The sequence below is a fragment of the Delphinus delphis genome, chromosome 3 (genome assembly GCF_949987515.2).
Source record: "Delphinus delphis chromosome 3, mDelDel1.2, whole genome shotgun sequence".
NCBI classification, from domain to species: domain Eukaryota; kingdom Metazoa; phylum Chordata; class Mammalia; order Artiodactyla; family Delphinidae; genus Delphinus; species Delphinus delphis.
In genome coordinates this window covers 47,757,820-47,769,854 of record NC_082685.1, presented here as the reverse complement: position 1 = coordinate 47,769,854, position 12,035 = coordinate 47,757,820, and the positions used below count along the sequence as shown (strand labels likewise).

General features: G+C 50.6%; 1 protein-coding gene across 5 annotated transcripts in view; it reads left to right on the top strand.

Moving 5' to 3' along the window:
* Positions 1-11,834, top strand: part of ARHGEF37 (Rho guanine nucleotide exchange factor 37) — a 73,533-nt gene extending 61,699 nt beyond the window's left edge. For all 5 annotated transcript variants that reach the window (XM_060008547.1, XM_060008549.1, XM_060008550.1 and 2 more), the window contains exons 9-13: positions 229-558; positions 3,581-3,709; positions 6,543-6,738; positions 8,286-8,443; positions 11,152-11,834. In XM_060008547.1, the coding sequence (XP_059864530.1) occupies positions 229-558; positions 3,581-3,709; positions 6,543-6,738; positions 8,286-8,443; positions 11,152-11,361 (1,023 nt within the window). In that variant the 3' untranslated portion in view covers positions 11,362-11,834. The remainder of the gene's footprint in view (positions 1-228; positions 559-3,580; positions 3,710-6,542; positions 6,739-8,285; positions 8,444-11,151) is intronic.
* The last annotated feature ends 201 nt before the right edge of the window (positions 11,835-12,035 follow it).

Genomic DNA, 12,035 nt, shown 5'->3' with positions numbered 1-12,035 from the left:
ATATTGAATACTTATTCTGTGCTAGGCACTCTGCTTGTTACATACATTGTCCCTATTTTTCAGATGGGCACATTGAGGCCCAGAAAGGTTGGATGTCGTGCTAGAGGTCACAGCTGGTCAGTGAGGGTGGGACTGGAGCCCAGTCCTGCCACATCCAAAGCCCCTTCTCCCTGTGCCCCGCCCTCTGCCACCTCCTTCCTCAACTCCCAAGTTCACCTCTCCCCACAGAAGCAGCGGCTGGAAGCCCTGGTGTGGCAGCCATTGTGCAGCCTGGCCAAAGCCTTGGCCGGCCCTCAGAATCTGATCAAGAAGCGTCTGGACAAACTACTGGACTTTGAGAGGGTGGAAGAGAAGCTGTTGGAGGTGGGCAGCATGACCTATGAGGAAGAGGCGGCCCGGCACATGTACGAGGCACTCAACTCCCTGCTAGTGGCTGAGCTCCCACAGTTTAAGCAGCTGGCCGTGCGGTGGCTGGGCCAGATCCTGTGCACATTTGTGACCCTCCAGAGGGACCTTGCAAAGCAAGTGCTGCAGAGAGCAGAGGGCAGTTTGGCCCAGGTAAGGCCTCTGGGACTGGGGTGTGCCTGGGGTATAGCCAGCCCCTTCAGCCAGCTGTTTGCAGGGGCTGGTCTGGGCCTTCCAACAGGTGCTTAGGAGGAGGTTGTGGGGACCTTCTGGATCTCTCTTATGCCTGTTCTCCCTCCATTAATAGAGTCAGATCATGAAAGCAAGAGTGGAACTGGGACTCCAGGCCACTCTCAGGCTCTGGGACTCAGAAGCACAGGAGACTCTGCTGGGAAAATACAGGCCTTGGGGCCACTCCCTGGAGTGTATTAGAAGTAGGTAACAGATGGGACTTCCCTGATGGTGCAGTCATTAAGAATCTGCCTGCTAATGCAGGGGACACGGGTTCAAGCCCTGGTCCGGGAGGATACCACATGCCGCAGAGCAACTAAGCCCGTGTGCCACAACTACTGAGCCTGCGCTCTAGAGCCTGTGAGCCACAACTGCTGAGCCCACGTGCCACAACTACTGAAGCCTGTGCGCTTGGAGCCCGTGCTCCACAACAAGAGAAGCCACCACAATGAGAAGCCTGCACACTGCAGCGAAGAGTAGCCCCCGCTCGTCTCAACTAGAGAAAGCCTGTGCACAGCAACGGAGACCAAATGCAGCCAAAACAAAACAAAACAAAAAGAAGTAGGTAACAGAGAAGACAGGGTCCTTTCTACACAGTCAGGAGTAAATGTCTCAAGCTGTGCTCCTGCCACTGTTACTACTTCTAGCAGCTGCCTCCTTGTGAGCCCTTATGGTACATCTGTTTGGAACACTTTCCATATATTGTTTCACTTAATCCTCACAATAACCCTACAGAATAGATATTATTATTATTCTCGTTTCAAAAGGAAGCCAGGGCACAGAGGTTAAGCAGCTTGCCCAAAGGCACACAGCTAATAGCTCAGTTTGAATCCTGGCAGTTCAACTTCAGAGCCTGGGCTCTGAACCATAGCGCCTGACAGCCTGTAAAAGGAGCTGTCTGCTGAAAGCATAAATAGGTCACAAAGAGGTTTAGACAAATCTCCAAGTGCAAACTTTGATTTTAGAATTTTGAAGATTGGGTTGGTATAGGAAAGAAATCTCTCTCTGATATCAACATCAGAGCTTAATGGCCTGTGGATCTAAGCTCTGGAGAAATTTCGGTACTGCTCATACCGCATGCTGTCTCCTGTGCTTCATGTGCCCCAGCTCAGCTTTCCCCATCCAATCTGTTGCATAAAAATTCCTCTAAAATTTGCCACCCACCCCCATCACTACCTTTACAGCCCATAGTCCCCCTCTGTATCTGCAGCCTCCACTTCCAGTGCACCACTTCTGAGTGTGACCACGGTCCCTTTGCACAGACTCCTTCTTCAGCCTGGAATGTCCCTCCCTGTTGCCCCCATGCCTTTCGCAGTGCCTGGCCTATGGTGGGGCCTGCCCAAATATGTGACAAATGAATGAATCTCTCCATGAAGCTCTCAGAATCCCCCTCCTCCAGGTGGGAGAACCCACCTTCCCATCCTCTGTACCCCAGCAGCCCTTAGGATGTGCTTCTGCTAAGCACTTATCAGAGCCTGCCTCCTGCTGGCCTGATGGATGAAGCCGGTTCCCCTCATTGAGCTTTTCTTCTTTTTGGCCCTCACAGCATTTAGTACAGAGTTCTGTCTCAGACACTCTTTTTGAATTAAGCCTGAACCATCTGCAAAAAGAAGCATTGCTCTTTCCTGAAGGCAGAGGGTAAATTTGATTAGATGATCTTTTCATTCTTCTCTCACCCTCTAGTTTTCTGTCCAGGGGAAGTCAACTTCATAAGAGCAGAAAGAGGGCATTTCTTTTTTTCTTTTTTCTTTCTTTTGGGGGATGGGGTGGGGCTGCGCCGTGTAGCATGCGGGGTCTTAGTTCCCCGACCAGGGATCGAACCCGTGCCCCCTGCATTGGGAGCACTGAGTCTTAAACTCTGGACTGCTGGGGAAGTCCCAGAAAGAGGACATTTCTTGATTGATCCTGTAATACAGAATCTTAGGGCCTGTCAATGATTGATGCCAGCTTCCTGTGTGTGTCGCATGGCCCATTCACCTGGACAGTCCTGTGGAGCCTGGGAAAGGCCCACATGGTAGAACCTCAATCTGTCTTCATCCTGGGGGTAGGGGAAAGGCTCTGAGCTAGAATGAAGTGTGGTGATTTTGGTGACCAGCAGAGAGGACATGTCTCTGTTAGCTGTGGGGCCCTGGTCACTCCTAGGCTGTCTGATGAGAATGCAGGAGATGACCAACAGGGCCAAGGTCCCGGGATGCACCATCATTCAGAGCTCCTCGGGTTCCAAACCAGCTCAGGCATAAAGACCTGTATAACTGGGAGGCCAAGGAGGGGATCAAGCCTCGGGCCCAGCTGCAGTCAGTGTTGCCTAGCTGCAGTCAGTGTTGTCGAAGCTCTGACTTTCACTCCCGTCTCCTGGCTGTTTCCCTCTCTGGGTTGGTTTTATTGTCAAGCAGGCCTTTTCTGCAACGTTGGAGAGAGTGGCTCCCAACAGCTCTAAGCGTTTACATTTACATCTCAGAATCTAAGAGTCACCCTCTCATTCTCAGCCTTCATGTACTAAATCTGATGGGAGTGGGAGTTAGGGATTGACATGTACACACTGCTATATTTAAAAATAGATAACCAACAAGGACCTACTGTAAAAAATAAAATGAAAATGAAAAAGTAAAAAATAAATTAAAAAATTAAAAAAAAATCTGATGGGTGGTTTCCAATTGGCCTTGCTCTGCTCCACTATCTACTCCCTGACCGATCACAGTGCTTAGGAAAAGGGATGCCATGATGGCCAGTCCTGTGGTCAGGCACCAGGAGGGGCAATACCGCTGGACCCCCAGAGAAGGACGCTTCCTTAAAGGAAGGTGGGGCAGTAGCCAGGCCAAAACAACAGCTGACCAAGACATAAAGGGCCATCCTAACACATCTAGGGCTGGGGTGTGGCTGTCAGGGTCTCCCTGTCCCCTCTCTCCCAAGGAGGGCTCTGATGACAGTGTCTGTCCCCACCTAGCTTCCCCACCACCACCTCTCTGATCCAGCCTTCAGGAAGCTGGTGGAGGATGCACTGGGCCAGACCAGTCATCAGCTTCACTCCTTTCAAGAGAACTTCGAGAAAGTGCTGCCACCTCCCACCACACAAGTAAGTGTCCCTCCTTCCCCTGCAAAGACTATCCAGTCCTTCACCTGCCAGTGGAGTGAGGTCAATCCCCTATTTCCTTTCCCTTTTCTTGTCCCAGTGTTCCTCCCCCTCTCCTTTCTCTGTGAGCTGGGGGTGGGGGTCGGGTGGGAATCTCATACACACACACACACACACACACACACACACACGCTCTTCATGGGCAGTAAGCATAAGAGTGCACACACACACACACGCACGCGCGCGAGCTCTTCATGGCCAGTAAGCATAAGAGCACGCGTGTGCGCGCGCGCACACACACACACGCACACACACATGCTCTTCATGACCAGTAAGCATAAGAGCGCACGTGTGCACACACACACAGTGCACACACATACGCTCCTCATGGCCAGTAAGCATAAGAGCGCGTACACACACACACACACACACACACACACACGCTCTTCATGGCCAGTGAGCATAAGAGTGCATGCACACACACACACACACACACACACACACACACACACACTGTTCATGGCCAGTAAGCATAAGAGCAGGTCAGGAAGAGGAAAACGCAAACATTTTACTCTTAGGTGAAATTAGACATCATAATGGCTAAGTGGCATTTACAGCCTGAAACTTGGAGCTTCAAATTTTTCTCAAAATTTACCTTTTCCTCACCACCTTCTCATGGAACCTGCTTCAAATACTAGCATTCAAGATGAATTAAAAATTTTGAATAAGAAGTCATTTAAAATTTCTTTTTGCTGTGGAATTTTTAATTGCAAAGGACAGTATCTCAGCTGCATTGTGGTTTACAAAACCTTGGCCAGCCAAAGTCTTTTTTTTGGTAAAGCATTTTTCTCTAAAATATAACAAAAGGGTATCTTGCAGTCCACTTGAAGAATTCTTCAAGAATATATAAAATATTGTGTAGTTACTTTTAGTATATTTGAAAAGTAACTGAAGTAGCTGAAGGGAGCACGGGCTCCCAGAGCATCATGAAACCTGGTTTGAGAAAACAAACTGTATTTAGTCACATGTGAGATGTGAAGTGAAGGGTCAGGAGACAGCTCCAAGATTCCCCAGAAGGGAGAAGGGGCCCGAGAGACACAGGGGGGCAGTAAAGGAGCCCAGCAGAGCTGGACAGATACAGGCGGCCTTTGCATCTGGCCAGAGCACAGAGGACATCAAAGACCATCAGAGGTGTATGTGCACTTCAAGTGGGGCTGACTCCTCCTGGGGCCACAGCTATCCCCGCTTCCTCGCCCACCCTGAGATGCCCCAGCAGAGGACTCATCAGGGCTGCCGCATGGGCTCTGCAGCTTGGGGAGAGGAAGGGTGCAGAAAATCAAGAAGAGAGCAGCCACTCAGATGAGTAATGGAAACTTCTATCTTTTTCTACTTAAGACAAAATAACATTTTTCTTATTGGAAAAGCAATCCATGCTGATTGCAGAAAAAAAAAAAAAAGAAGATACAGAAAAAATAAATGGGAACATCATAGTCCTAGTGTGTTGGTAGGAAGAGAGGAGACCCCCCCCAGCCCCACCCTCCCCGCCTTCTCTCACCCACCCCTGCAACATGCACACACCCTCCTATAAATTCTTGACTTATTTGGCTATGCGTACAGAACCCAGAGGAGTGAGGTGGCCACCCAGGACAGGAGAGTCCCAGTGAGATCTTTACAGGCCTCCCGGTCCCTCCAGGGAGCACTGCTGTTCTCTGCACAGGTAGGGGCAGAGACTTGAGAAAGAAGGCAAACGTTTGCTACTCCATACTCCTGTTAACACCACCATTCTGAAAAAGAGCTACCCTGTCTCTACACTTCCATTTGAGGGCCTGTTTAGAAACCTGGAGTTCTCCTGGTTCTTGATCCTGATTCAGGAACCTATTGGAGGTAGGGGTAATGGCAGAGTCCATGCCCAAATGTCCCTGAAGGGCACCTCTGCCTACCTGCCTACACCCAGCACCTCTCCACCTGGAAATAATCATATAGACTATGATGAATATATATCTATCCATATATATCTAGCGAGAGAGAATATATAATAAATCTATATCCAACATTTTAAATTTCTTCTTTGTTTTACAAAAAGGGGACAATCGCCTGAGTCCCTTCTTGTTGATACTTTTGCTGGAAACAGTGAATGAAAAAACAAAGGCAGTGCCAGGAGATTTTTAGATGCTCTGAAAATGCACTGAATCATTCTCTTCAACTAGATGGCAATTTCCATCGGGGAAAAACTGTTTCTGCTATGCCATTCACAAGGCTTACCATGCCTTGTACATGGTAGGGGGCTCAATAAATACTTGTGGACTCAAAATGCATGGAATAAAAAACCACATTTTCTTTGTTCACACATGTGTCTACATATGCTGGCCCTGTGCTAGCTGTTTAAGATGCCAGGCGAGTAAGGCCTGGTGCCCACATGAAGCTCATAGTTTTGCTCATTGGGGTTAAAAGACATGTGTAAGGCATTTTCCTGTGGGACAGCTTAGCTTGATGCTATGGGCAGAATTGAGGCCCCAGTCCTGGAGTTCTGTAATGGAGAGACTCAGAAACTGCCTTCGGAGTTTAGAAAACCCAAGAAATTTAGACCAGAGAAGGATTTTAGAAGTTAAGTTAGAAGTTTCTTCTGAAATGCCTTTGGATACTAAGAGCATGTGTTTCTCATCTGATCCAGCCATCTATTAGTGAGGAGACGGTTGCCCCGACTGGGATGGACCGATGGGCAGCAGAGGTGGGCTTGGCCCAGGACTCCTAGCTGTCAGAACGTGGGCCAACATTGGCGCCAGCTTTAACACTCCAGCTCCAACACCTGTGCCTGTCTCTGTCCTTTCTCTCCCAGCCACTCCTTCCAGGGGCTGAACACCAGGTGCAGGCTCTCCTGAGCAGGTATGGCCCAGGAAAGCTGTACCAGGTGACAAGCAACATCAGCGGGTCTGGGACTCTGGACCTGACTTTGCCTCGGGGCCACGTCGTAGCCCTCCTTCAGGACAAGGACACCAAAGGCAACAGCAGCCGATGGCTGGTGGACACTGGAGGTATGTGGGACTTCATGGGCACTTCCCCGCCCTTTGGGAAAACTGTCCAACAGGAGCCAGTGGGGAGACATAGGCACTCTTGTGGGCAGGGGTCCAAATCCAGGATGGGAATGAACATAGGTGAACATGGAGGGCATGGGGTACAGCTGGCTTAGTGTGGTGCATGATATGCCAAAAAGAGAAATTCACTCTTACATTACAATATCCATTATCAAGCACCTACTGTGTGCTGGGTGCTGTGTAAGGAAGACAAAGATCTGCCTTGGGGACCTCACAGATCATTTGTGTAGACAGAGTTGTGTGGAGAGAACTCAGCATCACTTTGAAGGAATGGAGAAGGGATGGAGATACGCAGAGAAGTGACGTTTAGATCCTGACTGTGTAGACAGAAGTCTGACATCCAGAACAAGGGAGGTGTTATCCTGTTCCCTCTGCGCTGGTCATGACCCTGGTGTGCTGCTCAGATGTAGGGGCCCCGAGAGGGAGCAGGGCAGGAGGCAAGGAGCACCATGAACCCAGGAGGAGAAGGCCCACCAGAGTGTCTTCCACAGAGGGGCATGTGACCCACAAGATGAGGGTTACACAGGATTATTGGGAGGGGATCTGCCGACAGTTTTTCCCCCTTCAGATATTTTATTTTAATTCAGTATTTTAATGTGTATTAGAAAAAATATAACTAGTACAGAAACCCATGATTTTATTCATTATTATACAGTACAACACTAAGTTTTAAAAAGTGAGTTTATTAAAAAAAATTAAGATGGTACAAATCTGGCAAGAATCATGAAAGGGTAAAATCCTAACTCAAGTTGAAAAACAGCTGAATGGGGATTAAAACAAGGTCCTTGGGGTCAAGAGGACCGGGTTTGGGCCCCAACTCTGCACTGTACTAACTGCATGACCCCGGAGGAGTTATGGAGCCTCTCTGAGCTCGGTTGGCTCAGCCATACAATGGAGATAACAATATGGACCTCAAGAGTTGATGGAAAGACTAGGTGATCAGATGCTGGTTCTGGCACCAAGCAAGCTCTCAGGAGGTGATGGCCATTCACAGTGACAGCGACCAGAGCACCACTGGAGTAGCTGTTACACGAGAAAGAATTGGGGGCACTTGGAGAAGAGAAAGGGAATTTCTGCCTCCTGGGAAAGGCAGTCCTGCGGTGAGGAAGTGGCCTTGCTTGGAAAGGAGACCAGTGGTGCCAGCACCAGGAAAATAGTCTTCATACCAGTCCGAGGAAGAACTGTTTTTTTTTTCCCGAGGAAGAACTTTTTATCTCTGCCAGAGCTGTTCCAAATGGAGTGGGCTGCCTCCATGGGGAATGAGCTCGCTGTCACTGGGATGAACAAGCAGAAGCTAGAAAGAGTGAGTGCAGGGTACGGGGTGGGGGGCAGTTTGTGAGGTTCCGCGATAACCTTTTGAGGTCCATTTTAGTGTGAAGAAGCTGTATTGAAGATATTCACATCTGTGAATGGTGGTGACTTCCTCTACCTCTGAAGGGGATGGGCAGTGTGATCCACAGCCAGATAACGTTCTGTGTGTCCTGCAGGACATCGAGGGTACGTGCCAGCTGGGAAACTGGAGCTGTACCACGTGGTCCCCCGTGAGGAGGAGCTCAGAGGGCAGGCGAGGCCTCACAGGGACTCCCAACGTCAGACACCAGAGCCCACCTTGGCCTCTGTCCCTTCTGTCCCAGCAGTGACCCAGGTGAGCCTGGAAGAGGGCGGGTGGGTTCACATCCCCATGGCCATCTGGAGTGGGGCTTTGATTTTCCTCCTGTCCAGAGGGACTACCACCCTGTGAGGCCAGGGCCTCGGTCAGTGGCCACACCAGTGTCCTGGCCAGGGTGGGACCTGGAGAAAGGAGCCTCTTGTCCTTGCCACATCAAGAGCAGGGAGTTAGTCCCTCGCTCCCCATTAGCAGAGCACGTGGGATTATTTCGTTCATTCGTTTGTTCATGCATTTGTTCATTTATTCAGTATTCACCAGGCACTGTGCTAAATAAGAGATGCAGTGATGAGCAGAAGTCAACCTTGGCCCTTGCCTTCCTCAAATTTATAATCTGGGAGGTGGGGAAAACAGCAATTAATAAAATAATCATATAAATAATCACAGTTCTATTAGTGCTAAGTGCCAGAGCCTTAGGTGTGGGAGAGGTTCAGGGAAGGTCTTTCTGAGAAGAATCACGCTTTTGCTCAGATTTGAAGGGTGGTTAGGAAGTAATTGGATAAAGGGTTGTGGATGGGAAGAGCTTCCCAGAAAGCATGCCCAGCGAATGCAAAGGCCCAGCGCCGGGGAGGACAGGGTGAGTGAGGAACTGAGTGGAGCCAGTGGGGCTGGGACGGTGAGAGCGGTGGGCTGGAGAGGTGGGTGGGGCTAGCCAGCCGGGCCTGTGGCCTTGGTGAGGGTGTTGGCTTTCCCTTAAAAGCCATGGGAGGAGGGCTTCCCTGGTGGCGCAGTGGTTGAGAGTCCGCCTGCCGATGCAGGGGACACGGGTTCGTGCCCACATGCCACGGAGCAGCTAGGCCCGTGAGCCATGGCCGCTGAGCCTGCGCTCCGGAGCCTGTGCTCCGCAACGGGAGAGGCCACAACAGGGAGAGGCCCGCGTACCGGAAAAAAAAAAAAAAGCCATGGGAAACTTGTACATGCATGTTCGTTGCAGCGTTATTCATAACAGCCCCAAAGTGGAAACAACCCATGTCCATCAACTGATGAAGGAATAAACAAAATGTGGCACATCCACACAATCAAATATTATTTAGCCACAAGAAAGAATGAAGTGCCGACACATGCTACCACATGTAGCTCGATAGAGAAGGCCATGTAATGTATGATTCTCTATACGAAATGTCCTGGATAGACAATTGCATAGAGACAGAAAGTAGATCAGTGGTTGGCAGAGGCTGGGGGCAGGGGGAATGGGAAGTGACTGCTAAGTGGTCTAGGGTCTCTTTTTGAGATGATGAAGATGTTCTGGAATTAGATAATGGTGATGGTGGCATAACCTTGCGAACATGTTAAAAACTACTTTATTGTACACTTTGAAAGGGTGAATGTATGCATGTGAATTATATCTCAAAACAAAAAGTGTTGGGAAGGCTTTTCGGGGCAGAAGCTTAGTGGGGTCGCTGTGAGGGCTGATTGAGGTAGTTAGCTGGCTGGCATATGTGAGCCTCAGTAAATGGAGGCTGCACTCACAGTTATAAAGGAGGAGCTTCACAGGTGATGGATGAACAACAGAAAGGACCCAGGCTGAGGGGTGGGAGCCCAGAGGCTTGCAGTGAAGAGCCAGGGGATGCCGCAGGCCAGGGTGGCTGAGGGAGCCTGGAGTGGGCTGCAGGAGGGCTGCATAGAAGCCTGCGGAAGCTGTGATGTACAGCTGTGGCACATGCTGGGAGGGCTCTCAGGCCAGTGCCGGGAGCCTTAGCTAGAAGTGGTACACCAGGGCTGCCTCCTGTTGGACATACCCACCCATCAGCAAAGAACCCACAGGGATCCCACCAGAGAGCCTCGCCACCCAACTCAATCCCAGTGGCCGCCAGTGTGAGTAGTGTCCCGGAACACCCGCCCAGGGGCTCATGTGGTGAGCTCAGCTGTCCATCTGCCCAGACACAGCAGCCGCTTCCTCTTTGGTCGTGGGGCTGCTCAATGGGACTCACGTGGGGTCATCCCAGTTCCCCCTTGCCCCTGATAGTTCCTGAGCCTTGGCACACAGTAATAAAAGTCATGGTAAAAATAGCGAAAGCAGCCTGCATTTGTTGAGCCCTTACTACGTACCAGGCACAGGCATCCATTCATTAAATTCCCACAATTACCTGGAGGGAAGGATATCATTACTTCTATTTCACAGATGATGAGAATGAGGCCCAGGGAGGTGAAATATCAGCCTAACAAATGCCCTCTCCTCCAATTTTTTTTTTTTTTGCCTTTCAACAAAGTCACCTAACCTCCTTCCTGTCTCTGCTCCAAGCTGGGAAACTGGCCTGGGCAGATGACACCCTTTGATCTGAGGAGGGTTGTGGGGAAGGGATGCTGCATCCCCTGCTCGGTGAGATGGCAGCAGTGGACTGAGAACACCCCTTCTGAGGTCAGACAGGCCAGCTTCACTCCTCTGTGATTTTGAATAAGTTCCTTGACTTCTCTGAGTCTCTATTTCCTTATCTGAAAAATGGGGCAAACAGAATTAGAGAATTGTGAAAATCAAAACCAGGCAAAGAGCCTGCCACATAGTAGCTATTAGTGGGAGTAGCGGAAGTAGCTGATGGCTTTGGACAAAGGATGTATTTGGAAGGCAATGACTGCTCAGCGATGGGGACTGAGTCGGGTGGGAGGGAAGAGGATAAACAGCTTCTCTAGGTCAGGTTTGTCTGTCCTCCCACCCTGACCATTTCTGTGTTGCTCCCCGTGTGTTTCAGGTGGTGGCAGTGTACCCCTTTGTGGCCAGAAGCAGCCATGAAGTGAGTCTGCAGGCAGGCCAGCAGGTGACTGTCCTGGAGGCCCAGGACAAGAAGGGGAACCCAGAATGGAGCCTTGTGGAAGTGAACGGACAGAGGGGCTATGTGCCTTCCAGCTTCCTGGCCAGGGCCCCAGGTCCAGCTCTGTGGGGCTGGAGTCTGCCCTCTTAGGGTGCCCTCCTTGGACCCATGTTCCAAGAGGCTTAGAGGCTGTGACCCTGGGAGGGAAAAGAAGCAAAGAGAAGGTGGGGTGGATGGGGAAATCAGGCCAGGCTGGGGTGAAGGGCACCCAGAAGGCAGCCAGAAGAGGTAGGTGGGCCTTGCAGAGTGCCTGGCGTGGATGAACATGAAAGGCTCCAACCAGGACGGCTCATTATGTCTGCATGAAGAGGGCGTTCCAACCTGAGTCACAACACCTGGGATGGCAGGTCACAGCTGATTGGCCAGGACTTGCTTATGGCCAATCTTACCTGTGCTCCGTCTGGTCCTGCCCATGGGAGTGGGTCCCCCAGGTGAGCTTTACCTGTGCGCTGTGTGGTTGCATGGAGGCACACTGGAGAGTCCAGAACCGCCTGACCTAGAAGTTCACTTCCTTCCTGTGGTATAAAGAGATACAACAGCCGACCAGTCAGCTTTTATTTCTCCACGCTTGGGAGCTGAGTTATCTTGGGCAATGAACCCCTGGGAGCCCTCTCTAGCAGGGGAATGAGGGCTTGTCGGGGCAGTGGAGAGGTTCCCAGGAGACTTTTGGCTGGGCCAGGGAGTAGGTGTGAGCAAGTCATGATTCTGGAATGTGTTAAGGCAAATGCAGAGGCTGCTCCAGGGAAGAGGGGATTTTTGAGGGT